This window comes from Oncorhynchus masou, chromosome 17 (assembly GCF_036934945.1).
Source record: "Oncorhynchus masou masou isolate Uvic2021 chromosome 17, UVic_Omas_1.1, whole genome shotgun sequence".
Taxonomy (NCBI): domain Eukaryota; kingdom Metazoa; phylum Chordata; class Actinopteri; order Salmoniformes; family Salmonidae; genus Oncorhynchus; species Oncorhynchus masou.
Genome location: NC_088228.1, coordinates 13,307,872 through 13,325,279, shown reverse-complemented (window position 1 = coordinate 13,325,279; position 17,408 = coordinate 13,307,872). Strand labels below are relative to the sequence as shown.

The 17,408-nt window shown below is 41.1% G+C and overlaps 2 protein-coding genes across 5 annotated transcripts in view; both read right to left on the bottom strand.

The window, feature by feature from the left end:
* Window positions 1-6,805, bottom strand: part of LOC135558527 (phosphatidylinositol 3-kinase regulatory subunit beta-like) — a 49,768-nt gene extending 42,963 nt beyond the window's left edge. Inside the window, exons 1-2 of one of the 3 annotated variants that reach the window (XM_064992391.1) lie at window positions 6,550-6,805; window positions 867-1,123 (exon numbers count right to left, since the gene is read on the bottom strand). The gene's annotated coding sequence lies outside the window, so the exon portion shown is untranslated. Of the gene's footprint in view, window positions 1-866; window positions 1,124-2,792; window positions 2,918-6,549 lie in introns of those variants that run through there. The other 2 variants (XM_064992390.1, XM_064992392.1) reach the window with 2 other exon arrangements.
* Window positions 6,806-8,209: 1,404 nt separating this feature from the next.
* The window catches only part of LOC135558525 (microtubule-associated serine/threonine-protein kinase 3-like), a 62,546-nt gene continuing 53,347 nt past the window's right edge, over window positions 8,210-17,408 (bottom strand). For both annotated transcript variants that reach the window (XM_064992387.1, XM_064992386.1), the window contains 4 exons: window positions 17,033-17,155; window positions 16,167-16,303; window positions 15,674-15,861; window positions 8,210-11,928 (listed from right to left, as the gene is read on the bottom strand). In XM_064992387.1, coding sequence (XP_064848459.1) covers window positions 11,120-11,928; window positions 15,674-15,861; window positions 16,167-16,303; window positions 17,033-17,155 — 1,257 coding nt within the window. In that variant the 3' untranslated portion in view covers window positions 8,210-11,119. The remainder of the gene's footprint in view (window positions 11,929-15,673; window positions 15,862-16,166; window positions 16,304-17,032; window positions 17,156-17,408) is intronic.

Genomic DNA, 17,408 nt, shown 5'->3' with positions numbered 1-17,408 from the left:
CATGTAGTAACCAAAAAAAGTGTTTAATATATTTTATATTTGACATTCTTCAAAGTAGCCACCCGTTGCCTTGATGACAGCTTTGCACACTCTTGACATTCTCTCAACCAGCTTCATAAGGTAGTCACCTGGAATGAATTTCAATTAACTGGTGTGTCTTGTTAAAAGTTCATTTGTGGACATATTTCCTTCTTAATGCGTTTAAGCCAATCATTTGTGTTGTGACACGGTAGGGGTGGTATACAGAAGATAGCCCTATTTGGTAAAATACCAAGTCCATATTATGGCAAGAACAGCTCAAATAAGCAAAGAGAAACAACAGTCCATCATTACTTTAAGGCATGAAGGTCAGAGAATCTGGAAAATGTCAAGAACTTTTAAAGTTTCGTCAAGAGCAGCCGCAAAAACCATCAAGCTCTATGAAGAAACTGGCTCTCATGAGGACCGCCAGGAAAGACCCAGAGTTACCTCCGCTGTAGAGGATAAGTTAGAGTTAACTGCACCTCAGATTGCAGCCCAAATAAATGCTTCAGAGTAACAGACACATCTCAACATCAACTGTTCGGAGGAGACTGTGTTAATCAGGCCTTCATGGTCAAATTGCTGCAAAGAAACCACTACTAAAGGACACCAATAAGAAAAAAAGACTTCCTTGGGCCAAGAATTACAAGCAATGAACATTAGACCGATGGAAATCTGTCTTTTGGTCTTATGAGTACAAATGAGAGATGTTTGGTTCCAACCGCCATTTCTTTGTGAGACGCAGAGTAGCTTTGCTGGTGACACTGTCAGTGATTTATTTAGAATTCAAGGTACACTTAACCAGCATGGCTACCACAGCATTCTGCAGCGATTCATCCTCCTACCTGGTTTGCGCTTAGCGGGACTATCATTTGTTCTTCAACAGGACAATGACCCAAAGCACACCTCCAGGCTGTGAAATGGCTATTTGACCAAGAAGGAGAGTGTTGGAGTGCTGCATCAGATGACCTGGCCTCCACAATCACCTGACCTCAATCCAATTGAGATTGTATGGGATGAGTTGGGCCGCAGAGTGAAGGAAAAGCAGCTAACAAGTGCTCAGCATATGTGGGAACTCCTTCAAGACTGTTGGAAAATAATTCTGTTGGAAAAGAAGTTGTCATCAATGAAAAAGGTGGCTACTTTGAAGAATCTAAAATCTAAATAAAATGTTCATTTGTTTAACACTTTTTTGGTTACTACATGATTCCATATGTGTTATTTCATAGTTTTGATATCTCCACTATTATTCTAAAATGTAGAAAATAGTACAAATTTAAGAAAACCCCTTGAATGAGTAGGTGTGTCCAAACTTTTGTCTGGTACTGTGTATGCATGTGTGTGTGAGATTATATATATACTATATATGTAGTCACCTACAATAATCAAAGCATCCCTGTGTCACGGCCACAAAGCATGAAAATGGCGAACTGTGGCAGTGCTATGCGTTTGTGTAATCTTGGTTGGGATGATGCTACTGCGTCATAATGTACCACAGACTCCCCAAGTCATACTGCATCACATTTTCAAATCTCTATTTTGATTAAAAGTCGCATGTACTATACTACAGTTCTCAACCATTCCCTGATGCTCTGAATGGGATAATACAGGTAAATACATGCAATAGCAATGTTTGAAACACAGGAAAATATGACCAGCCTTACAGTTCTAAAGCATCCAAATTAAAGAATGCGGTTTCATTAAGACCATTTTCTATAAAAGGGAAATTGGGGTATTATGTCTCACGTAAGACTGTTCTGTTGCTCCAGAAATATTTTGTCAGGCTTCTCAAAAAGTAGCCTAATCATGCCAAAACCCTTCAATACAACAATATTGAAAGAAAGTCATTTCGATGCAAAACGCTCCTTGCTCTTATAATCGAACATGATTCATTGCAGAAAAACATCTCTCCCATAAAAATCATTCACATTCATACAAGCTTGCTATATAAATGTTAGTCAAAAAGGTCCTCAATGGCTATGTAGACTCATTACATCATTGTTTTTGAGATGTCACCTAGGCCTAATAAACTATTCAAGACCAGTTCAGTGACAAAATCATAATCGGACAGTTGAGAGGTTACTTCTCATTAATAGGACTGTCTCTTCTCAATCAATTTTGTTGCTTAAGTCAGAGCCACAGTAGGAGAATTGGAAAACACGAAGACTACTGTATGCACGGTCAGACATTACCTTTGTTTTTACTGTAGCTTCAGCAAGAGGAGTGAAGCGACCAAATAAAAAAGACACCAAGTTGACCATCAAAATGGCAACTGCGCCTCAGAGAGAGATTAGGCTTTCAAACTAGTGTTTGGTCCCACAAAGTAAGGCGAGATGAAGTCTCCTTTTCCCCCTCTGTGGGTGAAGTGATGACCAAAAGGAAATCAGAGATAGAGATGTAATGGAGGGGTTGGGCTTGTGACTCGGGACATAAGAGCTTAGAAGCCCCCAGAGTTTTTTGGAGCATCTCTTCGAAACGTCCAAATCACTACTCTTTGTGATGTCGCTTACGACATGCTCGTCCAATAGGTTTGTTTTTGACTGGATATGATAAGTTGCTGCTAAAATCTAAATAAGCCAAAATTCGAACTGTACACTTCTCAGTGGCGCATCTTCAAATCCGGGTATACGTGCACTCGAACCTCACACAACCACCCCATTCAAAAAGCAAGCAAACATTCTCGTGATCATCTCTGAGTTCTAATATCACCGCTATAAAACGCTAAATAGTTATCATGATTACAGGCCGTACCATTGGGCAACACTACTCACCCCAGTTCTGAGGAGAGAGGAACTGCACAGACTCACCAAGGCTTTCTGTCCGACATCCTCCGTGTCGAGAAAATAGGTGCCAGGGTAGACACGTGGCACTGGCATACCCAACCACAGCCCGCAATCCTCACACCACCAAACACCCCCCACCCCTCTCTCCGCCTCCCCCGCCCTCACCCGCCAAAAAAAGTCCATTCCACTTTGCCATTTTTGTTTGTTTATATTCACAACCTTGCAGAAGAAAGCTGCAATCGTCCCGCACTCTTTGGTGGTCCCGATTCAGCAGTTTTCCCCCCACAGCAATATAAATGCTGCAACTAATACGAGTTGAAAGGAGAATCATTTCTGTTACAGTCCTGCACATTGAAAAAAAGCCTCCATTTCAAGGCAGCAGCTTGCAGGCTTGTCGTCACTGGACCCATCCTTTTTTCCTCACTTTTATTCAGTCAAGAAACGGCACACTTATCAGGAGAGCCCAAACGGCTGAGGGAGACCACAAAACAATTATTAATGAATAAAAGGCAAGAAACTCACTGTTGCTAGAGAGAGGGAAACTAAGCCTGGCCTCCCATTGGCTGCTGTTTGGCCATGTGCTCCGGAGTCACCAGAGAAGCTTGGGCAAATCAAGGAAATGTTCTAATATTAGAAAATGTATCTAGGCAGTGATCAAGCTCCTGACCCAAACAACTCCACCTTTTTTACATTGCACTTTGCATCCTCAAAGACTGACTCGGTTTTTTGAGGAGGACATTGAAATGTATGCAGTATGAAAATAAAACAAATATATTTATGAAAAAACGGATTATACAGATACAATTAATGTCTGGTGCTGCAATATTAGGTAAGATATGTTTTACAATTACTAGGAATGGACCTTTAAAATTAACAGATAACTGATTTATCAAAATATGGATGACAAATGTATTAAATTCAAAACAGAAGGTTCCTTTACAGCATCAGAGGCACCAGCCACTCAAACAACGAGATCTTGATTTCTTGTCTTTTACTTTATTTTTTTTACATTTTTACCACACCGTTAGGCGCTATTGACAAACATTTTGCCAGACTGTTAGGAGCTAGTGACAAACATTTTGCCAGACTGTTAGGAGCTAGTGACAAGCATTTTGCCACACCGTTAGGAGCTAGTGACAAGCATTTTGCCACACCGCTAGGAGGTAATGACAAGCATTTTGCCACACCGCTAGGAACTAGTGACAAGCATTTTGCCACACCGCTAGGAACTAGTGACAAGCATTTTGCCACACTGCTAGGAACTAGTGACAAGCATTTTGCCACACTGCTAGGAACTAGTTGACAAGCATTTTGCCACACCGCTAGGAACTAGTGACAAGCATTTTGCCACACCTCTAGGAGGTAATGACAAGCATTTTGCCACACTGCTAGGAACTAGTGACAACCGTTAGGAACTAGTGCATTTTGCCACACTGCTAGGAACTAGTGACAAGCATTTTGCCACACCGCTAGGAACTAGTGACAAGCATTTTGCCTAATGACACATTTTGCTAGGAACTAGTGACAAGCATTTTGCCACACTGCTAGTGACAAGCAACTAGGAACTAGTTGACAAGCATTTTGCCACACCGCTAGGAACTAGTGACAAGCATTTTGCCACACCGCTAGGAACTAGTGACAAGCATTTTGCCACACAGCTAGGAACTAGTGACAAGCATTTTGCCACACCGCTAGGAACTAGTGACAAGCATTTTGCCACACCGCTAGGAACTAGTGACAAGCATTTTGCCACACCGCTAGGAACTAATGACAAGCATTTTGCCACACCGCTAGGAACTAGTGACAAGCATTTTGCCACACCGCTTGGAACTAGTGACAAGCATTTTGCCACAGAGTTAGGAGCTAATGACAAGCATTTTGCCAGACTGTTAGGAGCTAATGACAATCATTTTTCGACACCGCTAGGAACTAGTGACAAGCATTTTTTCGACAACGCTAGGAACTAGTGACAAGCATTTTGCCACACCGTTAGGAGCTAATGACAAGCATTTTGCCACACCGCTAGGAGCTAATGACAAGCATTTTGCCACACCGCTAGGAGCTAATGACAAGCATTTTTCTGCACCCGCTATAATATCTGCTTAACTGTGTACGCAACCAATAAACTTAGATTTTTCTTCATTTTAAATCAAGATTAATATAACTAGAAGCTCAAATACACCATTTGTATTCTTTGCGGGGTCACCAGTCATACAAATACTGCGAATTTGTATGAGGTTGTATCAACAGGAATAAGCTGCAGGGTTGTTAAGAGTATCTGCAAGTCAAGATATTTTGGTATATAATCATTGCAACTTTCGAACAATTTTGCAATACCTTTTTGTCCTAAGTAAGTAAAGTAAGTGAAACATAATTCCACCATGAAGTGGTCCTGAACTTCTCAAATATGGGTTGCTTTGTTTGGCTGAAGCTGGAGCTGGCTAGCTTAACGTCGATACAGCAAAATCTCTGTAAAACACTTGCTACAGATATTGTAAATTTGACACATTGTGTTAATAAGCCCAACGTGTGTTACTGTAACCACGATATAGCCTAGCGGAAATAGTTCAAATTTTATGAAATAAAGAAATATAAATATACATGAGCAATTCCAAGGTAATGGAGTGACACTGAGACTTTTTCACATTAAAAAGTATGTCAAACAAAAAACAATACATTTTCAGCAAAATTGTTAAAAGCTAATGATGAAAAGTTAAACTGAATAAAATTGGCATGCCGTACCACCTCTCAACACACCTCAAGTTGTTCCTATGTTTTGCAAAAGAGATACAATAGACGTTCGAGGATGTCCTAACTAGAAGTCTATTCAACATTAGTGTTGATATGTAGGCTAGTTGTTTCTCTTATATTTCTAAGTTGGGGGGGGGGGGGGGTAATACAGTGTAATAGTTATTCATCGCTACCCTTTACATAAGCAACCCTACAAACCATACATTACCCTAAGTACAATGCACAAAGACGCTAACGAGTTAATACAACAAACAAACAAAAACTACATTACACTGAATTTACATCAATTATTACACAGCAATAGCGACTGAACAGACACGTGAACAGGCATTGTTACCACAGACATGGGTGATCCTGCAAGTTTTGGAATCAATCCAAGACAAATCTGGAGATATAACTTTGACAGTGTCCTAAACCAATGCACATGTGCAGAATATGCTTAACTTTTAAACAACAAAGCGCACTAACTGTGTAATAACAATATTAGAATGGTCCAAAATATAGGGGTGCTGTCAACTACAGCAAAGTTGCCCATGTTGCAACAATGTAGCAAGTAAAACTCGCACATGAACTTGCAGATGACGTGTTCGAGAAATTCGCAACCTTTGCCATTATTTTGTCTGTTAAGCACAATGTTGCTACATTGAGTAAAAATGTAGCCAACAAAATAGTGTAACATTCACGTGCCGTTTGGGAACTCTGGAAAATATGGTTACAGTAGCTAGCTAGCTCGACTTGGTAGACTTTTAGATGTCAATAGAGAGGCGCACGTTAGTACTGCAAGTGGCAGACATTATGCAACTAACTAGGTATTATTTTAACATTTAGCGTAGTTTAAAGAAAACGACTTGTTGCAGTGTCCTCGACAAGTTTATAGACCTGTGCAAGTTCGTACTGCCTTGTGTGCGTAGGGCACCTAGTTGAAGATCTTCCACCATTTTCCCGTTCAGAGGCTATAGCACTGGAAATGTGCACCAACTTAGGAAAAACTCACCCGCAGACGCAGATACTTCTTCCAAATATCTCGCTGTGGCGGCACTTTAACACGTTAAAATGCAGACAGCGAGTTTCCTTATCTTTCACCTGTTCTTTCCCTCAATACTTTAAAGTCGTCCACCTCCTTTGATTACTTCTAGTCCGGTTTCTTTCTTTCTCCCTTTCTTTCTTTTGCTGCACATGACTCTCAGCTCCCTACACAGCCATTTTCCAGCACAGCACCGCGCAGAAAAGGAGAGTGCGTGGGAACTAATATGAACAGCACGGGAAAAAACGAACCCAGTCGGAATTAATATGAACAGCACGGGAAAAAACGAACCCAGTCGGAAAAGCACGAATCATTGCAGGACAGGAAGCATATGGCCATTTCCATGTAAAGGACCCATGAGCACCAACCTGTGAAGTTTATAGGATCATGTCAAATTGGGTGTCAAATGAAAGCTAAGAGTCCTTTTCTTTTTTAAATTAAGGCATATATCCATTTATCAACGATTTTTCATTAAAAAAAAGAATAAGAGAAGGCTTAGATTTTTGGTCAGTTGGAAAAGAGTTCTTAGAAAACATATATTTCTAATTTCCATCCCTCATGAGGAGGGAGGATAATGAGTAGGATAACAAGTAGTTGGTGTTTTTACTGATATCTATTTTGTTTATTAATTATTAAGTGATTGAATCCAAATCGTTAATGGAATGTCAGTAAAATCTGTAACAGAATTTCTGCTATTGATTTGGCTACAATGGGAAATCGTAGTAGGCACAGACCACAAGTTTGGACAGTACAGTAAAGCAAAGTAGAGTATAGTTCACGACAGTAGAGTACACTAGAGTTAAGTACAGTATAATGTATTGTACTGTAATGTTTTGAAATATACTGTACCCTACTGTACTGTACTGTACTCTTCTGAGCTCTACTGTGCTGTACTTTGATGTCCAAACTTGTGAAATATAGATGTCTATGATTGGTTCAGATTTGGTCCGGACCAACCAAATGTCTTGTTTGAGGGCAGAGCTCATTAAAATAATGGCCCGTGTTTAGAATAATACCAAAATATGCAAATTAGGATTAAATCTTATATCGGAGCATATATTTAACAATTTTGGTCAAACGTGGACACAAAAAACAGTGGGAGATTTTACCTAAATTATGTTACCAAACTTTACATCTGCACAGTTCTTCCAGTAAATGTTTTGTGTAAATTGTTAAAAGTAGTCCTTGTGCAGCTGTAAGGTTTGTTAAACTTTTTTTTTGCTCCCGAGTGGCACAGCGGTCTAAGGCACTGCATGTCAGTGCTAGAGGAATCACTACAGGCCCTAGTTCGTTTCTGGGCTGTAATCACACCTGGCCATGGTCAGGAGTCTCATAGGGGCTGCGCACAATTGTCCCAGCGTCGTCCGGTTTCGGGGAAGGTTTGGCCAGGGTAGGCCATTATTGTAAATAAGAATTTGTTCTTAACTGACTTGCCTAGTTAAATAAAGGATACATAAAATAATGTACCTGGCCTTCAGATTTGAATACTTATTGTTACAGACTATATATGTTTTGAATAGAGAAATATGTATTTGATCACAAGAAGCCTCTATAGTTGTTTAGTGTTGTGAATGTGATTCTCCAAAAATGTTGTAAGATGTAAGTCCCAAAAATAACTGTACCCTTCATATTATTCTTCTGCCATTCATTTATTTCAAACACTGTTAGACAATTGAGAGAAAATGAATTTCACACCAACTTTCACCAGAAACCAGTTTGGGAAATATACAATGAAGTTTGAGGGCCACCAAGGTAAAGACAAAACAAACATGAATTATGTTTATGGATTACAATTGACCATTACAGATATCCCATTTATCATACATCAGGAAAAACTATGAGAAGGTAGTTGTAATCAGTTGGTTATATTCTGCGTGCACCTCAGGCTTTCACCCCGTTTTATTATAGAAGTTGAATCAAAGACCACTAAATGAATACATTTCAATGATGTAAAACTACACACTAATTTGGGTGCATTCAGAACCAGCGTCTTTTTTTCTTGCGTTACATTAAACAGTGTAAAAGTGCAGAATGGGTCATATATTTGCAATCAAAGAATCAGATAAATTCTCTAGCAAGCAAGACCATGACAACAACATCTGACTCATATAACGACAAGTTATCCAGTTCAGTGAAATGTCTAGCATGAGGACACATTATTATTTCCAATAAAGGGACCACACTTTGACAACATCAAGATCTAGGAAATCCATTTTGAATTGAATGCCCTATTTTATTATACCCTCACAAAAATCACACTTATTTTTTTCAAGTACTAATAAAGTATATCAATTTTAAAAAGTAGATACGTTTTAGATTTCTGACCTTTTGTTATCCTGTCTCGTTCCAGTTGTTCAAGTATTAGTTGGTGACAAATGATTATTTGTGTTTTAACTTGGTCAATATTCCCATACCCCCAGCCAACTGTGAAACACGTGTTCCTAACATCATCTGACATACAGTAAGACAGTTCATCTTAATATAACAGTTTATCTGATATAACCACGAGTGGAAGAATTTTGGTTGTTCATTCTATAGTTGCAGAAGAAAACAGTGACAGTATACAATGTTGACAGCCAAACCATTGCCTACATCTCATCTTCAAATCTCTCACCATTCTATCAAGTCTGTTATTCTTGATTGCCAACTTCTGTTTAGGTTAGTTATGGTGTTCGTAAACAGCATAGGCGTATCAGCAACGCAACAAGACTGCTTCCATATCAAAATATACAAAACACAGTTTCATTTCTTTGTCCTTCAGTTGGAATCCTGCTGATCCCTGTCATTAGTTGTTCAGAATAATCTAAAGGGGGCCTCCCGAGTGGCGCAGCAGTCTAAGGCACTGCATCACAGTGCTTGAGGTGTCACTACAGACCCGGGTTTGATCCCAGGCTGTGTTGCAACCGGCCGTGAGACAAGATCGAAATTGGGGAGGAAAAAAGGGGTACAATTTTTTTAAATAATTTAAAGAGCCAATCAGCAGTTGAAACAATAACAAAGCCTTCTCCCCATCACTGTTTTAGTAAAAAGCTGAGGAATGGGCTGGAGAAATGCAACCACTAAAATTCATGATATCAAAAAAATATATCGTTTTAACCATGTTTTGAGGCTTTACAGGGTTTGTTTACATTTACTTTGTTGACAACCACTGGAGAAAAACAAGTTTATATTTTGGGTTCTGATGGGGAACGACAGTTGAACGAAGCTCATGAGGCTTTTATAAATTAGAATCATCAATAATCAATGGGTACATATAATTAAGTCCAAAAATGGATGGAGCAACTGCAGATTGCCCCCTTTAACAGTGAAGATGAAAAAAGTTCACATACAGTACACATCTGACATTAAACAGCACAGGGAACCAGTTCCTACATACACTGCACAATTCTTAAAATGCAAAAGGAAAACAAGAGTTCTGAAAAATGATGAGAACAGTGTTAAGGGAAAACGCCTAACCTGTGCAAATACACTCAACTGCTAGATTACATTGTAGGGTAGCTTGCTTTAACAAGCAGGTCAGTATGGTATTGCAGGATCACAAACAATCTAGTATCAAAAAGGTAGCAATGACAGAACGAAGCGTCCTTTATTTTGTGTCCCGTCAATCATTTTGTGATTTAAACCAATGGAAGAAATCGGTGGAGTTTATCCATTTGATGACATCACTGGAATGATTGACAGGGCTTGGCAGCAGGGCTCAATCCTGAAGCTTCCTATGTACAGTACCTCTTATTTAGAAGGGCTCTTATGAGAAATCCATGCTTTGGCACAGGGGCACTATTTCACTATCCCTGTGACCATGAATCATTACTACCACATTATTGTTCTAATGTGTTAAAGACAGCACTGAATTAAAGGGCTTGGACACACTAAGTACATAAACATTCAACGTATGTTTGAAAGGCCTATTTTGATCAGACAAAATCAGCAGCCATATTTCATGTCATGAAATACTTTTGGAATACTAATAGAATGTTAAACAATTTAACAGATATTGGAGAAAACATTTTATTCATCGGCTGTCTGCATCTATAAGCCACATCCAAATCTTTGTTCTTAATTGAGTTAATTAACTTGGAGTTTCCTCGTGTCTCTATCCATTCACATAACAGAATGGGCGCATCAAATTTGTGACATTGTCACAAATAAGGGCCAATAAATGAAGTTATATTTAGCCCGAAACAAATCAAATGAACATAAAAAGTAATAAATAGGTTATTTCATAAAAAAAGGTATTTACAAAGTACAAAAATGGTACAGGTGCTACAGTGAACCTAAAACCAAAGGTGGGAGGGATTAAACCAATTTTGTCTCAACAGTTTCGAGTGTGGTAAGATGCATACTGTAACTCAACCGTGTGAAGTCTTTTTTTTGTTGTACTCTCCCTCCAGTTGCCTCAATTGGCTCAGGCTTGAGTATATTCTCGCGGATAAACATGCAAGCCCTTCATATACGGTACAGTAGCTGGTCAGAGAGTATGTAACCTTAGTCTAGGGTGTGACTCTACCTAGACCTTTCACCTTATTGGATCAATGCTAGGCTAATACCCCTCCTTCTCCTTTGGCTTGGATTTCTGCGCTGCTGTACCCTGTGCTCCTCGCCCTGCCACCTCCAGGCTCCAGTCGGACTGAGCCGAGTTGATCCACGACGCCTTGAAACGCGGCTGCCTGATGGGGAGCGCAGGGCTTTGGGCCTCCTTTTCCTCAGGGTCGTCAAAGCTCACCTCCTGCACCGCCTCCTGCTTCTTAAAGGAGTCCCTCCTCTCAGACAGGGCCAGTTTCCTCATCACCACCACTTCATTGGAGCGGTGGTCGCTGCTGGCCGACTCCCTGTGGCTTCTCTGACCGCCCAGATAAAGTCCCTGGCGGCCATGTTGTTCTCCCACACAGACAAACCCTGTGGCGGTATCCTCCAGGTCCTCTAGCCCCTCCCCCTCTGACAGGGGCATCTCCATGGTGTGTCGGCGGGTGGCGTAGGCCTTCTTGTCGCCGTGGTACACCCCTGAGAGCTTCTCAGCCGACTGCACCCTCTTGAGGAGGGGCGAGCGGGGCGGCTCGGCGCTGCGGGGCCGCACAGAATGGCGGGCGATGGTGGGAGGGGACAGGGTCTTGCCGTGGAAGCCGTAGAGGCCCTTTGAAAGGCTGGGGAGGGAGGACGGAGAGCACTGGGGGGAGAGGGGCTGTGGAGGGGGGATACAGGCCAGTGGGGAGGGGGGGATGCTGCTGGTAGACTTGCAGCGACCTGCCTTGGTGTAGCGGCCCAGGACGTGGAGGGAGCTGGGACGGGCCTGGGGGACGGGAGAGTTGGGAGAGCTGGAGCAGGGAGAGGAGCTCTGGGGGGAGTTGGAGTCTGAGAAAGAACAGAAGAACATGATGTCGATAAGCCTTTGCTTTGTAATTGCAGAAATCAAACAAACATTCTCACTTTAGTGCTGATAACGGTTTGATAATAGCTAGAATTAACGTTATCCTAAACTTTTTCTGTACGACATGCAGTACAGAAATGTTATTTTAATGGAGAAAAAAAGTGATTTTCTTTCAAAACAAGGACATTTCTAAGTGACCCCAACTTCTGCATGGTAGTGTATATACAGTGCCAGTCAAAAGTTTGGACACACCTACTCATTCAAGGGTTTTTCTTTATTTAAAAAAACTATTTCTACATTGTAGAATAATAGTGAAGACATTGAACTATGAAATAACATATATGGAATCATATAGTAACCTTTAACAGCTTTGCACAAACTTGGCATTCTCTCAACCATTGTCATCTGGAATGCTTTTCCAACAGTCTTGAAGGAGTTCCCACATATGCTGAACACTTGTTGGTAGGGCTGTGCGATATGGCCAAAATATCATATCATGGTATTTTTCTAATTTTTATGTTATTTCATGTTATTGATTAATTAAAAGTTCTACATTTGCTTTATGAGTAGTGCGTGACCCTAGGGTGGCAACACATACACTACCGTTCAAAAGTTTGGCGTCACTTAGAAATGTCTTTGTTTTTTAAAGAAAAGCACATTTTTTTGTCCATTAAAATAACATCAAATTGATCAGAAATACAGTGTAGACATTGTTAATGTTGTAAATGACTCTTGTAGCTGGAAACGGCAGATTTTTTTATGGAATGACTACATAGGCGTACAGAGGCCCATTATCAGCAACCATCACTCCTGTGTTCCAATGGCACGTTGTGTTAGCTAATTCAAGTTTATCATTTTTTAAAGGCTAATTGATCATTAGAAAATGTTAGCACAGCTGAAAACTGTTCTTCTGATTAAAGAAGCAATACAACTGTCCTTCTTTAGACTAGTTGAGTATCTGGAGCAACAGAATTTGTGGGTTCGATTACAGGCTCAAAATGGCCAGAAACAAAGACCATTCCTCTGAAACTCGTCAGTCTATTCTTGTTCTGAGAAATGAAGGCTATTCCATGTGAGAAATTGCCAAGAAACTGAAGATCTCATACAACGCTGTGTACTGCTCCCTTCACAGAACAGAGCAAACTGTCTCTAACCAGAATAGAAAGAGGAGTGGAAGGCCCCGGTGCACAACTGAGCAAGAGGACAAGTACATTAATGTGTCTGTTTGAGAAACAGACACCTCACAAGACCTCAACTGGCAGCTTCCTTAAATAGTACCCGCAAAAGACCAGTCTCAACGTCAACAGTGAAGAGGCGACTCCGGGATGCTGGCTTCTAGGCAGAGTTCCTCTGTCCAGTGTCTGTGTTCTTTTGCCCATCTTAAGCTTTTCTTTTTATTGGCCAGTCTGAGATAAGGCTTTTTCTTTGCAACTCTGCCTTCCTTTTCTTTCAAAAACAAGAACATGTGACCCCAAACCTTTGAATGGAAATGTATATTCTAAATTATTTCAATGGGTCTTTCTCCAGTCTGATTGTTTTATACTATTCAATTCAACCTAAAATCATTTCCTGCATTTCCATATACATTTCTGCACTTCCTGCACTCTTTTGAGATCATTTCCACACTGCTACGATATGGGGGGAAAATACTAGGCCTTATTTTAAACCAAATGTTGCAATTGTGATTGAGATCGAAACACTTGGGTGAACTTTTGGAATCATGGAAATAGATTGTTTATTATAATTATATAGTTAGAATATAAATATAATAGTGGGAACTTTGAATAGTGTTGTCTGACATGACACCGAATGAAAATGCCATGGATGAGTTATTGTAACAGGGTAGGAACCAAAGTGATGTTCAGTGTTTCCTAGGGCACCCTATAATTTTTGGCTACATTAAATCTTTATTCATATATTCAACATATTCATGCTTCGCCTATTCCTCTTTTATTTAGAAGATACTGTTGCCTCCACCCTTATTGGTATCAGACTGTATTAGCTAGCTACGTTTGCTCTGACTCAGCGATTAGCATTAGTGGCTAACACGATGTATAACACGATGCGCTTATAAATCCAGGGTCATTACAACGATTTAGCTTAACTTGCAAAGAAAATACAAACTAGCTGTTTGCAGATGTAAGAAACACAAACTAATATTGTAATTATATAACACTTGTGGATTTATATTAATTTCAAAGTAGAAACAACATCGTTGTCATCAACATTGTTGCATGTGCTGCATTGACCATGCAGACTGAATGAAAGTGTCTCGTGGTCAAACAACAAATGCGCTCCTTGAGTGACAGGGGTTGGGACTAGGTCTGTGTGGAAAGCGAGAGAGAGCAGAGAGGGATGACTCAAGTAGCGCAGTAAACAATAAAAATGTACATTATACACTGGGTATCACATTTAACAAACCAGACATTCAAATACCGTTATAGAAGGTCAAGTAAAATCCCAAACTGGTACGTGCATAAATACCGGTATATAGTAAAATACAGTATTCCGTCCAGCCCTACTTGTTGGCTGCTTTTACTTCACTCTGCGGTCCAACTCATCCCAAACCATCTCAATTGGGTTGAGGTCAGGTGATTGTGGAGGCCAGGTCACCTGATGCAGCACTCCATCACTCTCCTTCTTGGTCAAATAGCCCTTACACAGCCTGGAGGTGTGTTGGGTCATTGTCCTGTTGAAAAACAAATGATAGTCCCACTAAGCACAAGCCAGACACCTCCTCCGTGCTTCACAGTGGGAACCACACTTGCAGAGATCATCCTACTCTGCGTCTCACAAAGACACGGCGGTTGGAACCAAAAATCTCATATTTGGACGCATCAGACCAAAGGACAGATTTCCATCGGTCTATGTCCATTGCTCGTGTTTCTTGGCCCAAGCAAGTATCTTCTTCTTATTGGTGTCCTTTAGCAGTGGTTTCTTTGCAGCAGTTCAACCATGAAGGCCTGATTCACGCAATCTCCTTTGAACAGTTAATGCTGAGATGTGTCTGTTATTTGAACTCTGTGAAGCATTTATTTGGGCTGCAATTTCTGAGGCTGGTAACTCTAATGAATTTTCCTCTGCAGCAGAGGTAACTCTGGGTCTTCCTTTCCTGTTGTGGTCCTCATGAGAGCCCGTTTCTTCATAGCGCTTGATTGTTTTTACGACTGCACTTGACAAAACTTTCAAAGTTCTTGAAATGTTCCAGATCGACTGATTTTCATGTCTTAAAGTAATGATGGACGGTCGTTTCGCTTTGCTTATTTGAGCTGTTCTTGCCATAAAATGGACTTGGTCTTTTACCAAATAAGCCCATCTTCTTTATACCAGTCCTAACTGATTGGCTCTCACCCACAAATGAACTTTTAACAAGGCACAATCTGTTAATTTAAATGCATTCCAGGTGACTACCTCATGAAGCTGGTTGAGAGAATGCCAAGAGTGTGCAAAGCTGTAGTTTTGATGTCTTCACTATTATTCTACAATGTAGAAAATAGTAAAAATAAAGAAAAACCCTTGAATGAGTAGGTGTGTCCAAACTTTTGACTGGTACTGTATGCCATTAAATCCAAAGCTTTGGTATAACACACATTTCCTCAAATACAAATTTACTTGGTCTACCACAAGGGTTGAAACATTGTCAAATGCCCACTTACCAACACAAAATTATGCACGGCACAAAATGGTAGCCCAGTTTCGATCCAATAAAAAGGCTAGCTAGCAACTCACCTCCAGACTGGTCGGGGGCGGGGGAGCGGCAGGGTGTGGAGGGTCCAGGCGAGAGGCTCTGGGTGGGGGAGCCAGACAGGCTGTCACTGGAGGAGACTGAATGTTGGAAGCCGGAGGAGAAACTGCGACTGCTCTGCATGGGAGGAGGAGTGTGCTTGGACAGCTTCTTCCAGATGCTACGTCGTCTACTACAGGAGAGAAATGAGAGTCAATGTAAAGGCTGTGGGTATACAGGGTTTCAGCAATCGGTTATTAGGCCGATTGAGTGGTAGATTATTTTTTATAATACTCTGATATTTGATTATGTGAACGCAAAACATGGCAATGTTTGCATTCTGTGGCACAGAATTAATATTTCTTACAAATGGCACCCAATAGAGGAGAGCTTTTTGTCTTATCTGCCATGACACCCAGATTGCAGGTGCTACAGTAGCGGTGACTGGAGTAACTGTTCCTCATATAAATGGAGAGCCCTGTAATGCTCTGCTCTTACCCATCCTGGCCGTCTTTCCTCTTGCTCTTCTTGCTGCGTCGGGCCATCTTGCTCTTGTAGCTGGTCTTCCTGGCTGGGCCCACCTTGATGGAGGTGTTCTCCAGGGCCGTGGTTTGCAGCGTCACCTTGCTGCCACTCTGGGATTAGAACGCAATTGGTTTACTGGGCACCAAATGCTCTATGTAAGATAGAGATTGCATATGGAATATATATTTCCTGCTTATAGAACGGTGATCACTGATTTGTAACAGGATTGCACAGGTGAAAGTAACAGGGTCTAATATGGCCACCTGTCACAGAGGTTGGACGACAGGGACGACTGCAGTGTTGTTAATCTGGACAGGGACAATATAAGGACTGAGGAATTTCTTAGGGTTTCTTTTTAGGGAGACTGGTCTTGAGAAAGGCCTTGTGCTGAAACGTGAACCGGCTATATCCTCGCATCTTGTTTCCTTTGTCATTTTTGGGGACAAAATGTAGTAATACTGTTTATATCAGAAGGTAGCAAGGAATGAAGGAAGGTAGGTAAATAGGAAGGACAGAGAGAGAGAGAGAGAGAGAGAGAGAGAGAGACAGAGAGAGAGAGAGAGACAGAGACATAGAGAGAGACAGAGAGAGAGAGAGAGAGACAGAGAGAGAGAGAGAGAGACAGAGAGACAGAGAGAGAGAGAGAGAGACAGAGAGAGAGAGACAGAGAGAGAGAGACAGAGAGAGAGAGAGAGAGAGAGACAGAGAGACAGAGAGAGACAGAGAGAGACAGACAGAGAGAGAGAGAGAGACAGAGAGAGAGACAGAGAGAGAGACACCAAACTAAGAGAGGAAGGAGTATCAGGAAAGCGTGATGGTCCTCTTCCAGTGGGTCTCACCTTGAGAAGCAGCTCCACCACCTCAGTGTGCACCAGCCCCTGAACCGACTCCCCGTTCACGTGGGTGATGAGGTCACCAGCCCTCAGGCCCGCCTCGTGGGCCGGAGTGCCCTCCTCCACACACTACAGGAACACATGAAGAATAACCAACCAGAATGTAGCCCTGACTGCTTCGGCATGTATTGATGCTATCAGAAACCAAATGTAAAACAAGACTAAATAATATATTAGCTAAAGAAGAAACGTAACAGGCTGGCACGCGAGCTAACAATAATACCAGTGGATTAAAACCAGACAGATATTTGGTATGTGAAAGAACAAGTGTTGTTTTAAACAAATATTACACATAATGAAATAACTAAACAACACAAACCAA